This window comes from Erpetoichthys calabaricus, chromosome 17, assembly GCF_900747795.2.
Source record: "Erpetoichthys calabaricus chromosome 17, fErpCal1.3, whole genome shotgun sequence".
NCBI classification, from domain to species: domain Eukaryota; kingdom Metazoa; phylum Chordata; class Cladistia; order Polypteriformes; family Polypteridae; genus Erpetoichthys; species Erpetoichthys calabaricus.
Window position 1 is genome coordinate 83,344,481 of NC_041410.2, and position 20,379 is coordinate 83,364,859.

Sequence of the window (20,379 nt, forward strand, 5' to 3'; positions counted from 1 at the left end):
TTACTAGTTTACACAATTTATGTGAATAAGTAGCTGACTGGATGCCAATAAGTTGTTGCGAATAAGTAGCTAACATCAGCCTCACCTTAAGAGCAGGCACATACTGCAGTATGGAATAACAGTGCCCAGCTGGGAAGTTCGATCAATAACAAGCATACAATTAGGTTAATATCACAGAATATGTAAAAAAAATTGCTGTACGACACAGCATAAAGTCAAGACATACGTACCTGTATTCTCTTCTCTGCCAGAAGAACTAGATCCATTTAAGATCGTATATTTTTCCAGCAGCTCCACACAGGATCTTGATCTCTCATACAATACTGGTGCATCTGGACAACAAGAAAAGGAATGATGTGTGAATGATATTTATATACTCTTGTACATTTAACACAATAAACCCTTCTAAGTTCATCACCAAGCTCAAGGAACTGTGTCTGAACACTTCACTGTGCAGCTGGGTTTTTAACTTCCTTACAGACAGACCCCTGGTGGTTTGACTGGGTAGCTACACTTCATCATCCTACACTCTCAACACCGGGGCTCCACAGGGTTGTGTTCTGAGCCCTCTGCTCATATGACTGCATGGCTGCACATGACTATAATATCATTGTCAAGTTTGCTGATGATGCAGCTGAGGTGGGCCTGATCTCTAACAACAATGAGTATGCTTACCTGGATGAAGTGGAGAATCTGTCATACAAGTATTAGAACAACAGTATTCTTCTGAATGTCAGTAAAACAAAGCAGTGGATTGTGGACTTTGGGGAGAAAATAGTGTAGACACTATCACCCCACTCAGTATTAACAGTTTCAGATACGTCGAGAGGGTGGACAGTTTCAGATACCTTGGTGTCCACCTCACAGAGGACCTGACATGATCTCACCACATCCACACCTTGGTGAAGAACGTACGACAACATCTTTACTATCTCAGATGCCACAGGTATTTCAGTCTACCTTCTCAGGTACTAAAACACTTCTACACATCCACCACTGAAAGTATTCTGACAAGAAGTATTACTGCCTGGGTTGGAAATGGCATACAATAGGCCCACAAGGCTCTGCAGAGAGTGGTGCGGTTGGTTGAACGCATCACTTGATGTGCACTCACTAACCTCCAGAACATCTACACCAGGCGATGTTACCAGCCACCTTAACAATGGTCTCTTCTCTGTATTGCCTGAAGACCAGATCAGAGAGATCCTGAAGGGGCTTCTCTCCACAGTTCACCTGCATCTTAAATGAGCAAGGTGTGCATAACTACATGATGCCCTTTTCATGATTCTCTTTTATTGAGTTATTTAAGATATTATTTATTTAATTGTTTGTCACAAGATTTGTAAAACTGGTGTAATGCATACTATTGTATTCATTTAACACAGTGATATTTACTGATATTTGTAAAGTCATTTGTTATTGTTTATTGTCCTTTTATATTGCGTTCATAAGAATTACTTATGAACGCTTTCAAATCACCATTTCTTTTCATCTGACACCTCCTGTTTTACCGGTATGAGAAAACCCCCACATATAATATACCATTCAACTTGTCTTGGTGTCTAGTTATGCAAGATGTCAAGCTTTTTGGGGTGCCCCACCCCTATTTTTGTCCCTCCAAACCATAGAATCCCTACATTTTAAGCCATTTTTGGACAATGTTTTGTGCAGTAAATGACACCCTTTTGATAAAGAGTACATCAATAGGTATCTTCAGCTAAAATAATCAGAAAGACTTGAAGTTGTGCACGCCACATCAGCCAGTCCCAGAAGTTCAGACCCTATTATGATACATGGGGTCAAAGTTACTCCTTTTCACAAAAATTTGAAAAAGTGGGGATTGGTACTTTCGGCACACGGAGTGTCATTTTATGCTATTTTGAGGCCGGTGATTACGAATATTATAATATTAGCTGTCCCCTGCAGCTCCACCCATGTAGCAGTAAAACAAGACAAACTTTAAAAATCAATAAAAAGATTTAAAAAAATGTAATAATTTGTATTGAGAAGAATTTATATTGATAGCTTTTGTATCAGAGGGCCTCTTGATATACAATATTTTTGGTTTTGCTATCAGGGGCGAGAATGTAGCTGTGATCTCCTTGCCAAAAATGTAAAAATTGGCAAGGTATCTCTGGAGAAGTGGAAGGTAGGTCAAACATTGGCACTGTATATCTGATCGTGTTCAGCTCTGAAGGGAGAGCGTCCCCCGCATGGGGAGAAAAGCACATGGCCGTGATATCTCTGCCAATGAGCAGGTACCCTCTAAAACACACATAGCTGTGATCTCTCACTCAAAAACGTCAAACATTACTCCTTAACAATCTGTAGATGATAATGTCTGTTGAACAAACAGGTATCACTTGCTAAGCGAAGGAAAGGTGCGCTCCAACACGTCGCGAGAGGTAGAGCGACTCAAACCGAGGCTGGCGCGTGAGTGAGGATGGCCCCACCTGGCTCCCTACTCCTGAGGTCATGCCTCCCCCTCCTCTCTGCTCGCAGACACTCTCTTTCAGATTCACGTGAATAAATCGGTGCCACAACCAAACTATGATAAATAGCGCGATGAGAAAAGCTGCAAAATCAACCGGAGTGTTCAAGTAAATTATACAATAAAAACAGATCTAAATCCGTAAAGTAGGTCTCTCACAAAAAGTGGATAGATATACAGGCAAACAGATGTACAGACGTTGGCTTTTATATATAGAGAGATTTTTGATATTTGATCCATTACTGGTGGTCCTAACTCTCTAAGAGCCACTCCCAGAAGGTTAAGAATGACAAATATCAAATTGAAGCATGTGGGGTTTCGTTTTAGACTATTTCAAGGTCAGTGATTACAAATATGATGTTATTTTTGACATTTGATTTTTTAGATAGATAGATAGATAGATAGATAGATAGATAGATAGATAGATAGATAGATAGATAGATAGATAGATAGATATATAATTTTAGTATAGTAGGCAGGATAGATAGATAGATAGATAGATAGATAGATAGATAGATAGATAGATAGATAGATAGATAGATAGATACTTTATTCATCCCAATGGGAAATTCACATTTACTAGGGATTCACCCATCTATGGACCTCTATCAGGGGGTGAAAAATACTAATTTCTATTAGAATCAAGAACATTTAGACTTAAAACATTTCAATTGAATGTACGTACTTCTCATGAAGTCAATCATTGCATTTCTTATTTGGGTTTCCCACGCCAATTCAGACTTGTATTGTTCTTGAACTGAGAGTTTTAGAGTTTAGCAACTAAGCATTTCACTACATTGTACTGTGTGTATAACTGTATTTGACAAATACAGTAAATTTTGTTTTGATAAAACAGAACCGAGTAAACCAATATACTGCAGCAAAGCAGCTGCTAAACACCTTGTACAAGTTCTGTGAATGTCCGTTATCAATATATTTGTTGATAAAGAAAAATAATTGAAATCAAGCCGTCAACTGATTCTAGTCCCCAGTATTAGTGTAAAAGTGTCTTTAAAAATTCATTCACAAACTATCCATCCTTTCAGTGCACAAGTCAAATCCAAGATAATCGTTTATATACTCTGCATATCTGCAAAAAATATCTGAAGCCTTCGCACGCTTTATTTAATCTTTGATGATCCACTGAAGTCTCCCCTACCCTATCATAAATGTTTCTAATAAGTGAACTGGAAAAAAGCGCCAGCCACAGGCGCATTTGCAGCACTTCACCCCTGGCATGGGGTGGCTCTGCGGCTCGCCGCACAGCGTCAACCAATAGCAGAGCTCGATACTTCCAGGTCGGGAAGCGTCGCGGAAGTAGTCCGTCACTTCGCGCGCCTACCAGTTAAAAGCTCAAGTAGAGCGCGCTGAAGTGGGCGGTGACTTCATGAGCGAGAGTAGAAACATTCAAAAATGGCAGATGACGAGAAACTACCCTCCGGCTGGGAGAAGCGCATGAGCCGCAGTTCAGGTACATGCATTACACTTCTTTAACTGTGTGCGTGAACCCTGGTGATATCTTTCTTTATTTATTTCACTCTAAAGGAGCAGTGGGCGATTTCAATGGGCTCACATCAGTCCTGTTGTCCGCAGTGCGGCGCTGAGCTCTAGCGCAATTTTGTTGCATCCGAGTGCTGTTTCATAGATTTGTGGACCCCAAGGTATATGGTGATGCAACACAAAGTAATACTTAAGAATATAACGTGTGTCTGTGTATGTTCTTCTTTAAATTATTGTGAATGCTTGCGTTTTCTTCTGGTTCCTGTGATTTTTAGTGCTTAATCTGTTTAGTGGGGTCACAAATAGACCTACCTCCCTTTAAGAGCAGCAGCAATGTCTTAACTGGATGCTTTCCCACCAGTAAGTTAGATTCACGGTTAAATAAAGTACATTGCGAAAGAATACGTTCAAGTGAACATGTGAGCATCAGCACACGGTCAACCCCAACTAGAAGATGCGCACTTGTCCCCCAAGGCCCTTAGGACAAAACTGATTTTTTTTTTTTTTATGGGAAGGTTTGAAATCTCTCCGAATTTATGTTGAAATTGCGCCGTATATCTACGTCACTTAAGGGGACAACGTCGTTTGTGGTAGGTGTTACAGCCTGCCTAAAGCCGAATCTAGTGCGTAGGTAATAAAGTACATTTCTAACTGCTACCTGTACAGAGTCCTAGCTTCAATCCTTCATTTGGTAATTAATCTGTGTGAAGTTTGCAAGTTCTCCCTTTGTCTCTACAAGTTTTTTTTTTTTGCCATAGCCCCAACAGATTTGCAAGCTAGGATAACTTATGGTTACCATGTTTTGCCTTTCAAAAAAGAGAACCGGGATTGGGGTGGGGAGGATTTAATTGATTTCCAAAACATTTCTCCAAAGTACACATTTTTATTGTGGCATTGAGAATTTCTGATGCGTGCTTTGAAATCAATTCTTTTTTTGCTGACTCTTATGATATACTATTTGACGTCTTCAAGTCTAGATGTGCATGATGTTGTGCTTTAGACCCAAAATCCCTTCACTTTCTGTCCTTTTTTTTTTTTTTTGTGCCATATTTTATTCACAATACTACACCCTTATCTATCTATCTCTATCTATCTATCTCTATCTATCTCTATCTATCTATCTCTATCTATCTATCTCTATCTATCTATCTATCTCTATCTATCTATCTCTATCTATCTCTCTATCTATCTCTATCTATCTAAACCAATAAATTCCTTTAGCAAAAAAATTCACAAGGACTTGAAGTTGTCAATGGCACATCAGCAGACCTCAGCAGTTCACCTCCTAAAGGAATACAAGGCGTCAACTTCAAAAAAGTGGGAATCCAGGATATAGGGATGTGGAATGTTGTTTTATGCTATTTTGAGGCTGCTGATCACAAATATAAAAACATTTTTGATGTTTGATTCTTTACCTGTGGGCCTTGCCTTCTAAGTGCCACTCCTAGGAGGTTAAAGATGACAAATCTCAAACATGAGTGTGTGAAGTTTCATTTTAGATTGTTTCATTGTCAATGATTATGATATGGTGATTTCCCACCCCACCCCCCCCCCCTTACTAGGGATCTAGTCCTCTGTATACTTGTGTCAGAGTGTGAAAAATGTCACGTTTCCATCACATTTGAGGATATTTAGAGTTTAAATATGTAAATTGAACCACACATTTTAATATTTCAAATGTCTGATACAGCTATTCTCGTTTATTATGTACTTCTACGTCATGAAGTAAATCATTACACTTCCTATGAACACCCCAAATTAGGACCACTTACACTAAATTAGACATTTTTACTTTTTCTTAACAAAACCTCTGTCCATTTAAACTTTTTGCTGTGCTTTTAGCTTCTCTGGTTGAAATGTTTTGTCTAATAGCATTTTTTTATTTTATGCATTTTACATATATATCATTAGTACCACTTTAGTACATGAGGATAATAATTCCACTATAATTGTTCTTTGTGTATTTGTGTACAATAAGGAAAAAAATTACAAACAATATTTGAACAAAATACATATTTCAAAAGAAGGAATATTCCTTGATACAAAACAATTATCATAGTGACTTTAATGATATAAAAAAGAAACTATTTTTACACAAATAAATGCACAAGTCTTTACCTAGGGTTTGTAATTCACATATACAATAACTTCATTCAGCGTGTTCCGGACAAATGAAGAATGTTTAAGCAGTTCATCCCTTCATTTATTGTAATACAGATAGAATTAATAAGTTTTCTTTTGCTTATTATACAGTATTTAAATTCAAAAAGGCAAATTTAATTTTTTTTGCCGTTTACTTAAAGGAGGGGTCAAATTTGATACTGTGATCTTATTTATGCTATAAATTCAGAAATTTAAACATTGAGGAAATATTTAGGTAAACCATTTTTTAAAATCCTATCACATATAAGTAAAAAAGTCAACGGCAAAAAATAGGATTTTATATGTCTGGGGCCAGACTTGAAATTATTTCAACCAGAGGAGGGCTAAAATACTTGAATGCCTGCTGTTTCTTTCATAAAAGCAAAATTTATTAACATCTGATGACAAATTGAAGGCACTTAGGATGTAGGAGAAGACCTCACTGTAAATGATGTATAAAAAGTGTCAGTTTAATGAAGCACTTTGAAAGCAAGTAGGCATTACCCAAACTGTCCCAATCTCATACATAAACTTTTTTCCTCCACTAGACATTTCAATGATGTGTAACTGTTCTGTAATACAAAAACGCCATAAGCTGCAATTAGTTTCTCTCATTTTTACTTGGTCTCACAAAATAGCTGACTAGCTTTCTCCTTTAACAAAAGTTTTGTGTTTTGTAGAGTGAAAATGCATTTTTAAGTCTCTAGCGCATTTATTTGTTGAGACGCATGTTCCAGCATTATACCCAGGACGTAAAAGCATTTACTTTATTTTTAACAGGTTTATATATTGTACCTTCATTTGGGCATCTTCTGTATTTATGATTTCGTGTTTAATCATCATTGCCCCTTTTTTGTCTAATTAAAAAAAAAAAAAAAAAAAAAAACTAGCTGCAATTCATGCAAATTCCTCCACATTTCCTAGCAATGACTATTACACAGTACATTCAGTACTAAGGTGTACTTCACTCAAGGTCGAAATATCTTCTAGTTACCCTGTTAGGAACTGTAACATGTGATTACAGAGGTTTGGTATCAAAGTTTGTTAGGACTGGATCCAATGGTGACCACTTCTGAACAGCACAAAAAGTATCAAAAATGTCCATAAAAAATTGAGTTACTCTTGTCATATGATCCACATGTTGGGTCATCCAATTGTATTCACGCAGAGTGTAAAACGCATGTATTTTTTGCTAAAATATTGTTAAATAAACTCTAAATGACAGTAGTCTACAAGCAGGCAGCCCCCCCCACACAAGGTTGTACTTTTAAATTGAAGCCCCCCCCCCACCCCCCCCCCCCCCCCCCAGTTCATTGGCTGAGAGTCCTGTCTTCAAATCTAAAGTATGGCCTGTATGAAAGGGGTTCCTGTATGTGGTCTACTGTCATTTTCTGGAGTTAATTATTCAGCACTATTTTATTTCATATTGAAAGTAACAGTAGTCAACTCTGACACACATTTCCTAGAGTAAGACCCAAGTGCATTGTGTGCCTTTTTAGTGTAGCCCTAATCCATTGAATTGTGTGTGTTAAAAGTTTATTGGATTCTGAAGAGCGTAATAGAATTTTTTATTAGTGTCTATACGTTACCTCTTAAGGTTTTTCTGGTTTAACTTTTTGTTGATTTAAGAAGTTCAGCATTTTTTGTTGTTCAGCACTTTTTCCACGTAAGGTGTGCTGCTCTATTGTTGTGAGTAGTATTTCATTAAAGCTAAGTGTCAAGTTGATTTTATGACTGTAAGAAACATTTAAATTTGAGTAAAAACCTTAGTTTTAGTGAATAATGTAATAATTTATCAAGATTTATTTTAATATTTTTAAAAAATTGAACTGTTTCAGCTTACACCAGTAAATTAACTGCTTAAAACTGCTTAAAAAGCTGAAAAGAAAATGCTTTGTTTTTACTCAAGTGTGTAAGCATTTGGACACTTACTTCCCTTTCATTGCTTGCCTGCAGGTGTCATTTTAAATTTCCAAATGTTAAATAATAAAGGGGGGAGTTCAGAAATTCATGATATATTATATTTAATAAAAAATTCTTGGAGCATTAACAAGCTGAACCTAAAATGCTTCTGACATGTTTGGGAAAAACCTTTAGAAAGAATGACATAAAACCGTGCAAAGTGTCAATGTAATGAATAGTAGAGATAAGAATGGTCAGGGGCCCTACAGTGTAGTCTTTACCTGAAAATTTATTTTTAAGGATTAAATGTTGAGATTCAGATCTGCAGTATATTGAAATGTATGGTTCCTTTTTATTTGGCAAACTGTTTATCTGAAATCCTGTCCCTGTAAGCTAGAATGTATCAATATATTAAACCTAATAAAAAATCAACTAACAAAACTCCCCTTAAATTACTTGTAATAGCAGAAATGTTTATAAAATCTAAGCAATCTCTGCAGAAAGTCTAGTAATACTCAGTTTTGTATCTCACAGATCATCACATTGTCTAAATTTAGCTCAGAGTGATTCCTCGTGAGAAGAGCCCATGTGTTTGTTTTAGGGCTATCAACCAGTAATTGGTATTAAAATATTTTTTAATTATGTTCAGTGTTTTTGCAGAGACACAAAATCTGTGTGCATCATGATGACATTCAGCTTGTTGTTGCCATTGTGAGTTATTAAATTCTGTTTCAGAAATAAAATATCAACCCTCTTTGATTCTTACATACTAATTAATGTTCCATATTATTTAATTAAACAGGGATACTCTGTAATGCTTTACATAGACTGGGTATTTCAGAAACTGCTGATCTACTGGGATTTTCACACAAGACTATCTCTAGGGTTTACAGAGAATGATCCGAAAAATAAAATATCCAGTGAGTGACAGTTCTCTGGGAGAAAATGTCTCTTGAGGTCAGAGGTGAATGGCCAGACTGGTTCGAGCTGATAGAAAGGCAACAGTAACTCAAATAAAAACTCCTTACTACTGAGGCATACAGAAGAGCATCTCTGAACTCATAGCACATTGAACCTTGAAGCAGATGGGCTACAGCACAGGAGACCACACTGGGTGCCACTCTTATCAGCTAAAAACGGGCTACTGAGGCTTCCCGATATTGTTGCTGACAATGCACATCTCTTTATGACCGCAGTGTAGCCAACTTCTGGTGGCTACTTCCAGCAGGAAGGAACTGTCTCAAAGCTCAAATCCTCACAAACTGGTTTCTTGATCATGACCATGAGTTCACAATACTCAAATGGCCTCCACAGTCACCAAGTCTCAATCCAACAGAGCACCTTTAGGATGTGGTAGAATGGGAGACTTGCATCCTGGATAGTGCAGTCAACAAATCTGCAGCAACTGTTTGATGCTGTAATATAAATATGGACCAAAATCCCTGAAGAATGTTTCCAGCACCTTGTTGAATGTATGTCATAAAGAATTGTTGTATTCCTGAAGGAAAAAACAAAAATTTGTATATAATATAAAAAGGACATTGGCCACCACAACTTTTGCTTGCTGAACTTAATTTCAGCTCACACAGAAATAAACCTTAGCCTTTCAGGACTGGAACTATCAATTTATTCACAACAGCAGCTTTCAAATGTTGTATCAGAATTTTAATAGTATAGTGCTAAGTAAGTAAATGGTTGGTACAGTGCAGTAACAGATCAATTAACCAATTACATAAGGAAGCTTACATTAGGTTTTTACATACATTTACAAGTATTATTTCAGTATGGTCAACCGAAACATTATAAGCCCATTAACAGTATACCTAAGATAGGGCCAGTTGATGAGAGCAGAGGAAAACAAATTTTAGTCCCTACCCTTCCTGGAGAAAGTAAACCCCTGGAGAGTCCACATTTGGCTTGAACAAAGTCACATTTCTGATGATGTGACTAACCGGCTGCCTAATTCCTCCTGAGCAATCTACATTATTAGTAGTACCTGTTTGGGTGGTGTGTTGAAAAGGTTAACTCTGTTCATTCTTGGATCCCAAAGACACTGTTATGACTCCTTTACAACTGTGATTGCTTGCTTTTCTTCCAAGTTTTTGCTTGGGCATCATTTTTGAATTCTACATTCAGTATAGATTGAGTTTTTCGCACCCATTTGAGCTATAGCTGAAGAGCCATTCCATATCTTGTAGTGTGTTGGAGTGCTTAGGCTTTAAATTTGCAATACTTACAAACTGCACATTTCAGTGAATGTTGAAATTCCACTGCTCTAGGAATGTAGAATTAATTTTATTGCATTCAATCCACATGTATTTACAAAAATAGTGCAGTGACAGTTTAAGCACTGTTATATTCATTCTTATACATGATTCTAAAAAAGCAAAATGCACAAAGTAGCAGGATTGTTTTTAATTGATCAAAAAATTTCAATACTTTTTCGCCACCTATGTTTAATTTGCCTATCTTCACCAATTCCATACAATTAAGTCAACTTCTTGATCCTCTCCTCTGACCATTTTTAAGGAAAGAATGCTACAAAAATACCAATTTCTGTTTCTATGCATCTACTAAAAGAAAATGTGTACTCATGGTCAATTAACATTTACATTCAGTTGTCCTAGATCAGAAATTTATTTTGTTTTGTGTGTATTAAGTTCTATTTAAAAAAAAAAAAAAAAAAAAAAAAAGTGTGGGTATATATAGATTTGTCTCTTTTTTTTTTTTTTTTTTTAGGGTTTTTGTTTTGGACAGTTTTTCCTTTATCCAATTTCCAGTAATTACTTATGTTCATTGAAAAATTGTTCTTTGCTGTCCTTCAAATTATTTTTGTTCATACTTTTTTTTTTTTTTTTTGTGTCACAAGGCCGTGTGTACTATTTCAATCACATTACAAATGCCAGCCAGTGGGAGAGGCCAAGTAGTGATGACAAGGGGGAGCCTGACAAAGTGCGCTGCGCACACCTGCTGGTTAAACATAACCAGTCACGGCGACCATCTTCATGGCGTCAGGAACGTATTACCCGATCAAAAGAAGAAGCTCTGGAACTTATACAGCGTGAGTAAGCAATTCTTATTGTTAAAAGATATCAAGATCACTCTCCTTCCATGCCCCTCTGTTTTATTGTACATCATTTTAAATGCCACTTCAGGATTTTAACTAAGAAGGCTACAGTGTTCCAAGTGTTGCTAGCAGATATTTTCCCATAAACACCATCACCTAGGTAATATCACTGAATAGCTTTAAAAAAAGTAAACTGTAATCACCTTGGTGATATAAAACTGTAAATCAGTAACTGCTGTTCAGCTTCTGAATAAGATCTTTTTGCCTAATAAAGCACATTATTTTTTGTATTCATTCATTTTCCAGTCAAGTACAGTGAGGTGCTAAATATATCCTGTTAGTAGTGTGGACAAAACGTGAATGCCCAAGCATGCTGTCTCGTCCACTGAAGAGTTTATATATTTTGGTTAACCATGACTGCAATCCTCTGGACTAGAGAAAGTTGAGCCTCTGAAGAAAATTTAACAAAAGAAGTCTCCCCATTAGCTCTCAGGAAGCACAACATCTTTGCAACATCACTACACCATTCACTTAACAGAGTGCAATAATTTTTCAAATAATGTGGTCTTGCAAGTTAGGCATTTATGGTGTTTTTGTTTGAAGCCAGGCCAAAGTGAATAATTTGGGGAAATAAGTGTATTTTGTGCTTTTCTTAAACACACAGCCCTGCTAATTTATCTCCTAATAGTTGGCTTAGTAGCACCTCTTTTACAGTTTTTAAAGGTTGTTTTTTTACTCCATCCAAAAATATGTTAATTACCTCATGTGATTCGTAGTGTTGGTTTTATCTCCTGTTTAAATGGTGAATGGAGGGAACTAACTTTCTGATAGGATGGATGTTTATAGGTAGCAATGCCAGGCTACAGAAAAACAATATACAAACATCTATGAGGAACTGTGTGGTCACATAATCCACACGTCAAGTTATCCATTAAATAAGTGTTAAATATCCATTGTTGTACTGGATAGCAGATGCTCCTAGATAAGAAAATGCTAAATCAAATAACGAGTACAAAGACTGCTGTTCTTGGGGTGGGGGGGGGATTTTTTTAAAGTGCATTGATGAACAATACTTCTGACTGATTGGCAAACGTACATAGAATATAATTCTGGTAGAAAGAAGAAGCTTTGTAATTCATATGAAAACAAATACCAAGATGTTAACCTAAGGATGAAAAGTGAATAAAGAAAATAATGAATTATTGCATCTGGGACTGTTGCAGGAACACAAATTTTTGAATAGTAGTTAAGAACAAAATCTTAAGCCAATTTGACATATACACATCGGAAAAATTTAAATTCTGATCATGGGTGATTCAAATTTTAAGTAGATTTTTGAATTTGGTAATCCTAGAATTCAAATAGTTACCCAGGAGCAAATTTTTAGTTCCTTTGTGGTTCAGATTTTCAGTGTGCATTCTGAGTCATTGTTGTGTGTAATTATTAATGTCCCAGATCTATTTCTAAATATAGTACAGCTTCAGAAATTTCAGTTTCCTCTTCCCCACCAATCTTCTAGTTCTTTACATTTTTAAACAGTGCAGCATTCCTGAAGCGGCAGTCTTTTCAGTGGTTTTCCTCCCTTCGTTACTGGAAGGTGTCAATGCTTATGTCCACATTGGTATTTCGCTTTGAGTCAAAATGGTAAAATTTGGTTTTATTATACCATACACGCATACAATCATCCTTTGTTTGCTTTTAGTTTCCTTTTTACCGCGCTACATTATGATATTTCATACAACAGTGTTAGTGTGTGGTGTGTTTAGTTTTTTTTTTCCCCACCATCTTTAATGCAGAATATGTAAAGTACATTTCGATTTTTTTAGAAATCACTTGGTGGCTTTACAGGTTTCACAGGATAACATCACCTAGCTAAATTATATTAAATCTTGTGACAAATGTTTCCATTTGTTTATACTGCATTTTTCTATGTTAGTGGAATTTCAGCACTCTGTGTAGGATGGGTGTGTGTGTTTTGTTTTTTTTAAATCTTTACTAATCAACTGAACACACACTCAATATGTGACATCTAAAGACAACTACTGCTATTGGTGTCTATGTGCTGGCGATGAAGGGAATTGAGTAATAGTGTGAGGTGTGCTTCAACCATCCCAAAAAATAAAGGAACTGACCTTTTGTCTTTGTAACTACAACATGTAATCTTTAACTTTTGTGTAATATACTATGCCTGCTGATTTATGTCCTTGTGTGTGTGTGTGTTTGCTTTTTTTTTCCTGTTTTATTAGAATATATTGAAAAGATAAAGTCCGGAGCAGAGGATTTTGAGACTTTGGCTTCACAGTTCAGTGACTGTAGCTCCGCTCATAAAGGTGGCGACTTGGGACTGTTTGGAAGAGGTAAGACCTTGCAGTCTGACACAACTACTGCTTTTGCTTTTGTGGGATTTGTTTTCAGCTTTACATCAAATACACATTAGTTTATTTTGATAGTACAATAAATACAAATGAAAAATTTTGGCTCAGTAGAATTTTCTCATGTCCTAAGCAAAAATAGTATTCAGCTTTTTGCACTAAAACATATTTTCACATGATTACTTCTTGTGCGCCTTTTGTAAATAAGGTCAGTCTTATTCTTGTGCACAAATTTGTCTATCTCTTGTAAAAGAGGGCCATAAACCTCCTAACAAAGTCACCTACCATTTAGTTGAAAGTGTATGTTTACAGTGTTGCACTCCACTGTGAGGAAAACTCTTAAGAGGTAAAGCTTTCGATCCTCTGGTTGAGGTGTATGATTTGCCATGTGCCTTTCATATGTGGATAGTCATATTTTTACAAAATGTATTGAAGCCAGTGTACAGTGATCCCCCGCTATATCGCGGTTCAGCTATCGCACCCCTGCTATATCTGATTTTTTTTAATTATTATTATTATTATTACTAGGGGGCTCCGCCCCCTGCTCACTTCGTTCGCCCACCCCCAGGTTTGGTTTACCGGATAAACAATTTAAAGAGATTATTTTCATGGGAATTGTTACATATGCATTATTTTCATTTTTTACTGTAAAACAATATTTGTCCTTTATTTCCTGCTTATTTTCTCGCGGAACTTATAACGCTTCTCGCATTGTGTTTGGGGATGGGGATCTGAAAACACGCTAAAGAGATGCGATCGGTTCAGCTGCTGTCTTGCTGCTGCTGCTGGCCAGCTGCATGTTCTGCTTGTCACACTTTGCATCAATTATTTAAAAGCATGTACAACACCTGTCCTTTTGCCACTTCGCGTCTCTGCCGCTAGCGTTCTGAAGGGGTGGGGGGGCAGGGTGAGGGCTGAACGCACGGTAAGGAGAAACACTCGGATCATCTGCTGGCTTGCTGCTGCTGGCTAGCTGCGTGTTCTGCTTGTCATTGTTTTAAGAGCTGGGAGCACCTGAAGTGTGTCTGCCAAAAGAATTCCAACTGCTAGGTTAGATGTCCGTGAACTTGTTTTAAATTGTTTGTAAGTAGGCCGTGACGTTCAAAAGTCACCGTCTCATGGGTTTTGCTTCCTAAGGTTTTAACGTCTAGTCTCACGTGTCTTCAAAATGTCTCTCTGAAATGATCTGGTCTCGATCGCTTCGCTCAACCTCCCTGGAGGTGCGCTACACTCCTGCCACTTTGTGTCCTTCCCGCTCGCGTTGTGAAGGGGGGGGAGCTGAATGCACGCTAAGGAGAAGCGGATGGATCAGCTACTGGCCTTGTGCTGCTTCTGCCAAGGTGTGTGTTGTGCGCGTTAATCATTTAAAAGCCTGTACAGCAGCTGTCCTGTCTCACTGACTTGTCTCGCAGGACGTCAGATTGTCTTCCGAGAAGATCGCGTCTCGGCTCCCTACCAAGATTTTTTTTTTTTTGATATATATAGTATATATATATATATATATATATTATAATATATATATATATATATATATATAATATATATATATATTATATATATAATATATATATATATATATATATATATAAAGAGAGGTGTTACTCCTATCCTTAGCCCAACATCTACATATCATATGTGTTTACAAAGTTGTGTTTAAAGCTTGTGGGAGGGGTATTTTAAGTCTTAAAGTTTATTTATATGGTCTTTCTATATCACAGATTTTCACCTATCGCTGATGGGTCAGGAACGTAACTTCCGCGATAGGCGGGGGATCACAATTTTTTTTTTTTTTTAAATCCTCAGTCCTGAATATTAGAGAGAAATCTTCTAGGAATCCTTTGTTTCAAAGGAAAGCTTAAGTCCCATATAGCAACTTGTTTCACATTATATAAACTTTATAAACGCACATTTTCCACATAAAAAGATGGTATTCAAGAAACAGTTAGTTACTTACTAAAGGAAGCAGTAGCAGTTACTATTATTTCTTTCAAAATCAACATACTCTTTGTCTTTTTTTTTACCTTCTTCTTTACCTCCTGTATGGCAGTATACTTTTACTACTAGTAAGTAGAGATGAGATTTGACACTAAAGCATCAAATCTCGTATTGCTGTAATGAAACACGCTTTGTTGATACAGTATATATCGAAGTTCATATCTAAATTTAATTACTATGTGATTGATGTCCAAAGCGTTGATTGTCACTAAAACACAGGGACAAGGTCTCTGTGCTTTAAAAGGGAATGTGAATCTACCACTTGTGTTATACAGACGATATTGAATTACGTATGGAGTCAAGAGTTGGAAAACAGTGATTAAGAATGTAGTTTAGTTTAATACAGTTATATGACAATAAGGTAAATACTTTTCATCTGTAGTGAACCTTTATAACCTGTCATTCCTTACTCCCTTGTACATTGTCTCTTTCATTGTGCCCTGTTTCACAAGCTCATTAAACCCCGCTATGATTATTTGTTCCTTGGTACTACTAGTCTTCAAACACTGATGAGAGAAAAATACATTTTTTTCACATTGCCATAGTACAGAAATCTCACATGAAAAGTTGCAACACAATTTTTAATCTGTGGTGTCATATAGTATATTCATGATGGTATCGGGGCAATAAGTTAACGTCTTTTGGACAACACATGTAAACATTCTATTGTAGAAAATTGCTGTGCATAGTAACGTACATTTTAATGACGACACGAGTATCATAAGATCAAAATGAGCATGTAGAGCAGTCTTAAGCTTGTAGTGCATGTGGTGGATTGAAGCTATGCAATCAAGAAGGGATTGTATGCAGGCTTCTTCCACTAACTGTCTTGAGCTCACGTCTGCAAAGGTTTCTGTAAACCACCAGATGTCACTGTTTTTGAAGTTCCCAAGCTTCAGATTTTTTCAGGCACAATCAAGAAGTCCCAAAATCTGCACAGGGCTTTAGCCGCCATCACTACTAGCAAGGGGCTTCCTTTATAAAAAGCAGGTGAAATTTGTTAGCCTTGTTAAGGCCAGCTGGCACAACCATTCCCAATTTTAAATATTGAAGTAGCTTCCTGGTGCCTCAAATCCTGTTAGACAACTTCCAAGGAGTAGCGATTATAACGATTTCTAATACAGGGTGTTTAGATTGTTCCACGTTATGACCATTGATATAATATGATTAGCTGCTGGATATTTATTCAATCCCTTTTTAATGTTTTATGCATATTATTCTGTGCATGTTTAGCTGTAATTGCTTAAATCCCCCCAAAAAACTTTGATTATGGGCATATTAAAATATATGTACACTACCCCCTTAGAACTATAGTTTTGACCTATGTTTTAAATGATCTTGAGTAGTAATTGTAGTAAATACATTATACAATCACCCTGGGAACTTTTTTTTTTTTTTTAAATTAATTTTATTGTAGTCCTTCATACAAATCGATCAATTTTTACAAAAAAATAGGATTGAAAAGCTAGTCGACCCCCACCAGAGAGAGAGAGAGGCCAATGGGGTAAAACTTAAGGCTTGTAAACATACCTAAATTGATGAGTTTAATATGCCAGTAGAGATGAATGGAGAAGAAAAAGAAATACGGAGATAATTGCTTACTCGGTGCTTTAAGAGCTTATTCTAAAATTTTTTATTGATTATATCCTGCCAGGTTTTAAAAAAATTCTGTACAGATCCTCTAACTGAATATTTGATTTTTTCCAATTTCAAATAGTATAAAACATCAGTTACCCACTGACTTAAAAGAGGAGAATTAGGATTCTTCCAGTTTAGCAAAATAAGTCTGCATGCCAAAAGTGTAGTGAATGCAATCAGTTTGTTTGTCCATCCGTCCTCCAATTTAAACCCATCTAGAAGAACACCAAACACAGCTGTTAATGGGTTAGGAGGGATTGTGACACCAAGGCTGTCTGAAAGGCACTTAAAAACTTTGGTCCAAAATTGTTAGTTTGGCGCAGGCCCAAAACATGTGACCCAGTGGGGCTGGGACTTGATTGCAGTGTTCGCAGGTTGGATCTTGCCCTGGAAACATTTTGGACAGTTTTAGGCAAGACGGATGTGCTCGATATATTATTTTGAGTTGAATAATTGTATGCTTTGCGCATATGGAGCCCGAGTGAAGTCTCTGCATTGCTACTTTCCACTCCATTTCTGATATATTAAGAGATCTTTTTCCCATTGTCCTCTTGGATCTTTGAAAGGGAGGGACTGTCAAATAATTTCTATATTGCAGTGATGGTGTCTAATTCCTTGAAATTGAGCAATATTTTTTCCAGCATGGACAAGGGTGCAAGATGAGGAAAATCGGGCAGGTTCTGTTTAACAAAGTTCCTAATTTGAAGATAGTGAAAGAAATGTGTAGCTGGAAAGTTAAATTTGGAATGTAATTGTTCGTAGGATGCAAAGATGTTGTCTATATAAAGATCTCTGAGCAATTTAATCCCAAGTTTTTTCCAGATATTAAAAACTGCATGTTTGCGAGGCTTGAAAGAGGTGGTTCTCTTGCAGAGGTGCCACAGATAAAAGCTTCTCCATCTTAAAATGCTTTCTACATTGGTTCCATATTCTGAGTGAGTGAAGCACAATTGGGTTATTAGTATATTGCCGATACCTTGCATTTATTGGGGCACAAAGCAGGGAATATAAAGAAGTACTGCAGGATTTTACTTCTGTTGTGGACCAGGCCTGTGTATGTTCATCTATTTGTCTCCAGGTTTTTATAGCTTGTATGTTTGCTGGCCAGTAATAAAACTGAAAGTTAGGTAGAGCCATGCCGCCTTCTGCCTTAGGTCTTTGTAGGGTCGCTCTTTGGATACGTGGATGATTTGAGTTCCAAATAAATGAGGTTATTGTTGAATCTAATTGCTTAAAAAAATTATTTATTGATGTACAATATACATCAATAAACCCTGGTAACTTTTTAAACAGGAAAAATATCCTGATTTTTTTTTTTTTCAATTTATTGATTCCTGTTATCACATTCTCCACTTTCCTATTCAAGATCTTTACCAAGAATATCCATAAGATTCTGACACCACACAAACATGAAGAGAGTTCTGGTTGTGAAACTACGTAATGCTGAAGTTTATACCGATACTTTCTAATAAGTACTTTGGTTACTCTTGGCAACGTTCTTCAGTGTATTAACTAGTAGTAGGGTGTTGTACCGTGTTAGCCATTATGGATGCAATGGGACATCTTGCAAAATAATACCTTTTATTGGTTAACTGAACAGATTACAATATTCAAACTTTCAAGGCAGCTCCGGCCTCTTCCTCGTTGTAATACAGAAACTGGAGTTCCCTGTGTATGTGTGTGTGTGTGTGTGTGTGTATGTATGTATATATATATATATATATATATATATGTATATATATGTATATATATGTGTATATATATATATATATATATGTATATATGTGTATATATATATATATATATATATATATATATGTATATATATGTATATATATATATATATATATATATATATATATATATATATATATATATATATATATATATATATATATATATATGTATATATTATATATATATATGTATATATATGTATATATATATGTGTGTATATATATGTATATATATATATATATATATATATATATGTATATATATGTATATATATATGTGTGATATATATATATATATATAAAATATTGTATATAATATATGGTCCATAAATATTTGGACAAACAACTTTTTTCTAATTTTGGTTCTGTACATTGCCACAATGAATTTTAAATGAAACAACTCCGATGCTAGTTGAAGTGCAGACTTTTACCTTTAATTCAGTGGGGTGAACAAAACGATTGCATAAAAATGTGAGGCAACTAAAGCGTTTTTTGAACACAATCCCTTCATTTCAGGGGCTCTAAAGTAATTGGACAATTGACTCGAAGGCTATTTCATGGGTAGGTGTGGGCAAGTCTGTCGTTATGTCATTATCAATTAAGCAGATAAAAGGCCTGGAGTTGATTTGAGGTGTGGTGCTTGCATGTGGAAGATTTTGCTGTGAACAGACAACATGCGGTCAAAGGAGCTCTTCATGCAGGTAAAAGAAGCCATCCTAAAGCTGCAAAAACAGAAAAAACCCATCCGAGAAATTGCTACAATATTACGAGTGGCAAAATCTACAGTTTTGGTACAACCGGAGAAAGAAAGCAAGCACTAGTGAACTCGGCAACGCAGAAGACCTGGGGCCTCATGTATAACGCCGTGCGTAGAACTCGCACTATAACATGGCGTAAGCACAAAAGCGGGAATGTGCGTACGCACAGAAAAATCCAGATGTAGGAATCTGTGCGTACGCAAACTTTCACGTTCTTCCACTACATAAATCCCGATCAGCGTGAAAAGTAATGCATGTGCACACATCTTCTGTCCCGCCCCAACTCATCCCAGAATTATGCCTCTTTGAATATGCAAATCGATATAAATAGCCTTCTGTGAAAAGACAATGGGGGAAAAGCACGGGGGAAAATATAAGAATTTCAGCGAATACCAAGTGGAGGCAAAGGAAAAACGTACTATTTGTTGGTTTAAACAGTGGTATAATCAACAAATGAAAGTTGATCAGGTGACAGTGTCGGAGAAACTTGAAAGCTCAAGTTCACAAAGTTGCACAGTGACCGAAATAAAAAAGAAATCGCATATCAAAGTCGGCGTGAAAAGGCGACTCTCAGCGGACCGTCTGAGTGTCATATGAAAGCTTATTAGGGCACAGAGAAAAAAAATAGGCACACAGTGGGGGGAAAAAGCACAATGTCAACTTTAATCTCGAAATTTCCACTTTAATTGCATAATTTTGTCATTAAAATAGAACATCATAAACTTCATCTTAAAATCGTTTATTTTACTAGTTTCTCAAGTAGCACGTTAAATGCTTT

At 36.3% G+C, this 20,379-nt stretch overlaps 1 protein-coding gene across 1 annotated transcript in view; it reads left to right on the forward strand.

Annotated features, from left to right (window-relative positions):
* Positions 1-3,800: 3,800 nt before the first annotated feature.
* Positions 3,801-20,379, forward strand: part of pin1 (peptidylprolyl cis/trans isomerase, NIMA-interacting 1) — a 34,659-nt gene continuing 18,080 nt past the window's right edge. The window contains exons 1-3 of the mRNA XM_028791036.2: positions 3,801-3,962; positions 10,905-11,096; positions 13,349-13,459. Of these exons, the coding sequence (XP_028646869.1) occupies positions 3,905-3,962; positions 10,905-11,096; positions 13,349-13,459 (361 nt within the window). The 5' untranslated portion in view covers positions 3,801-3,904. The remainder of the gene's footprint in view (positions 3,963-10,904; positions 11,097-13,348; positions 13,460-20,379) is intronic.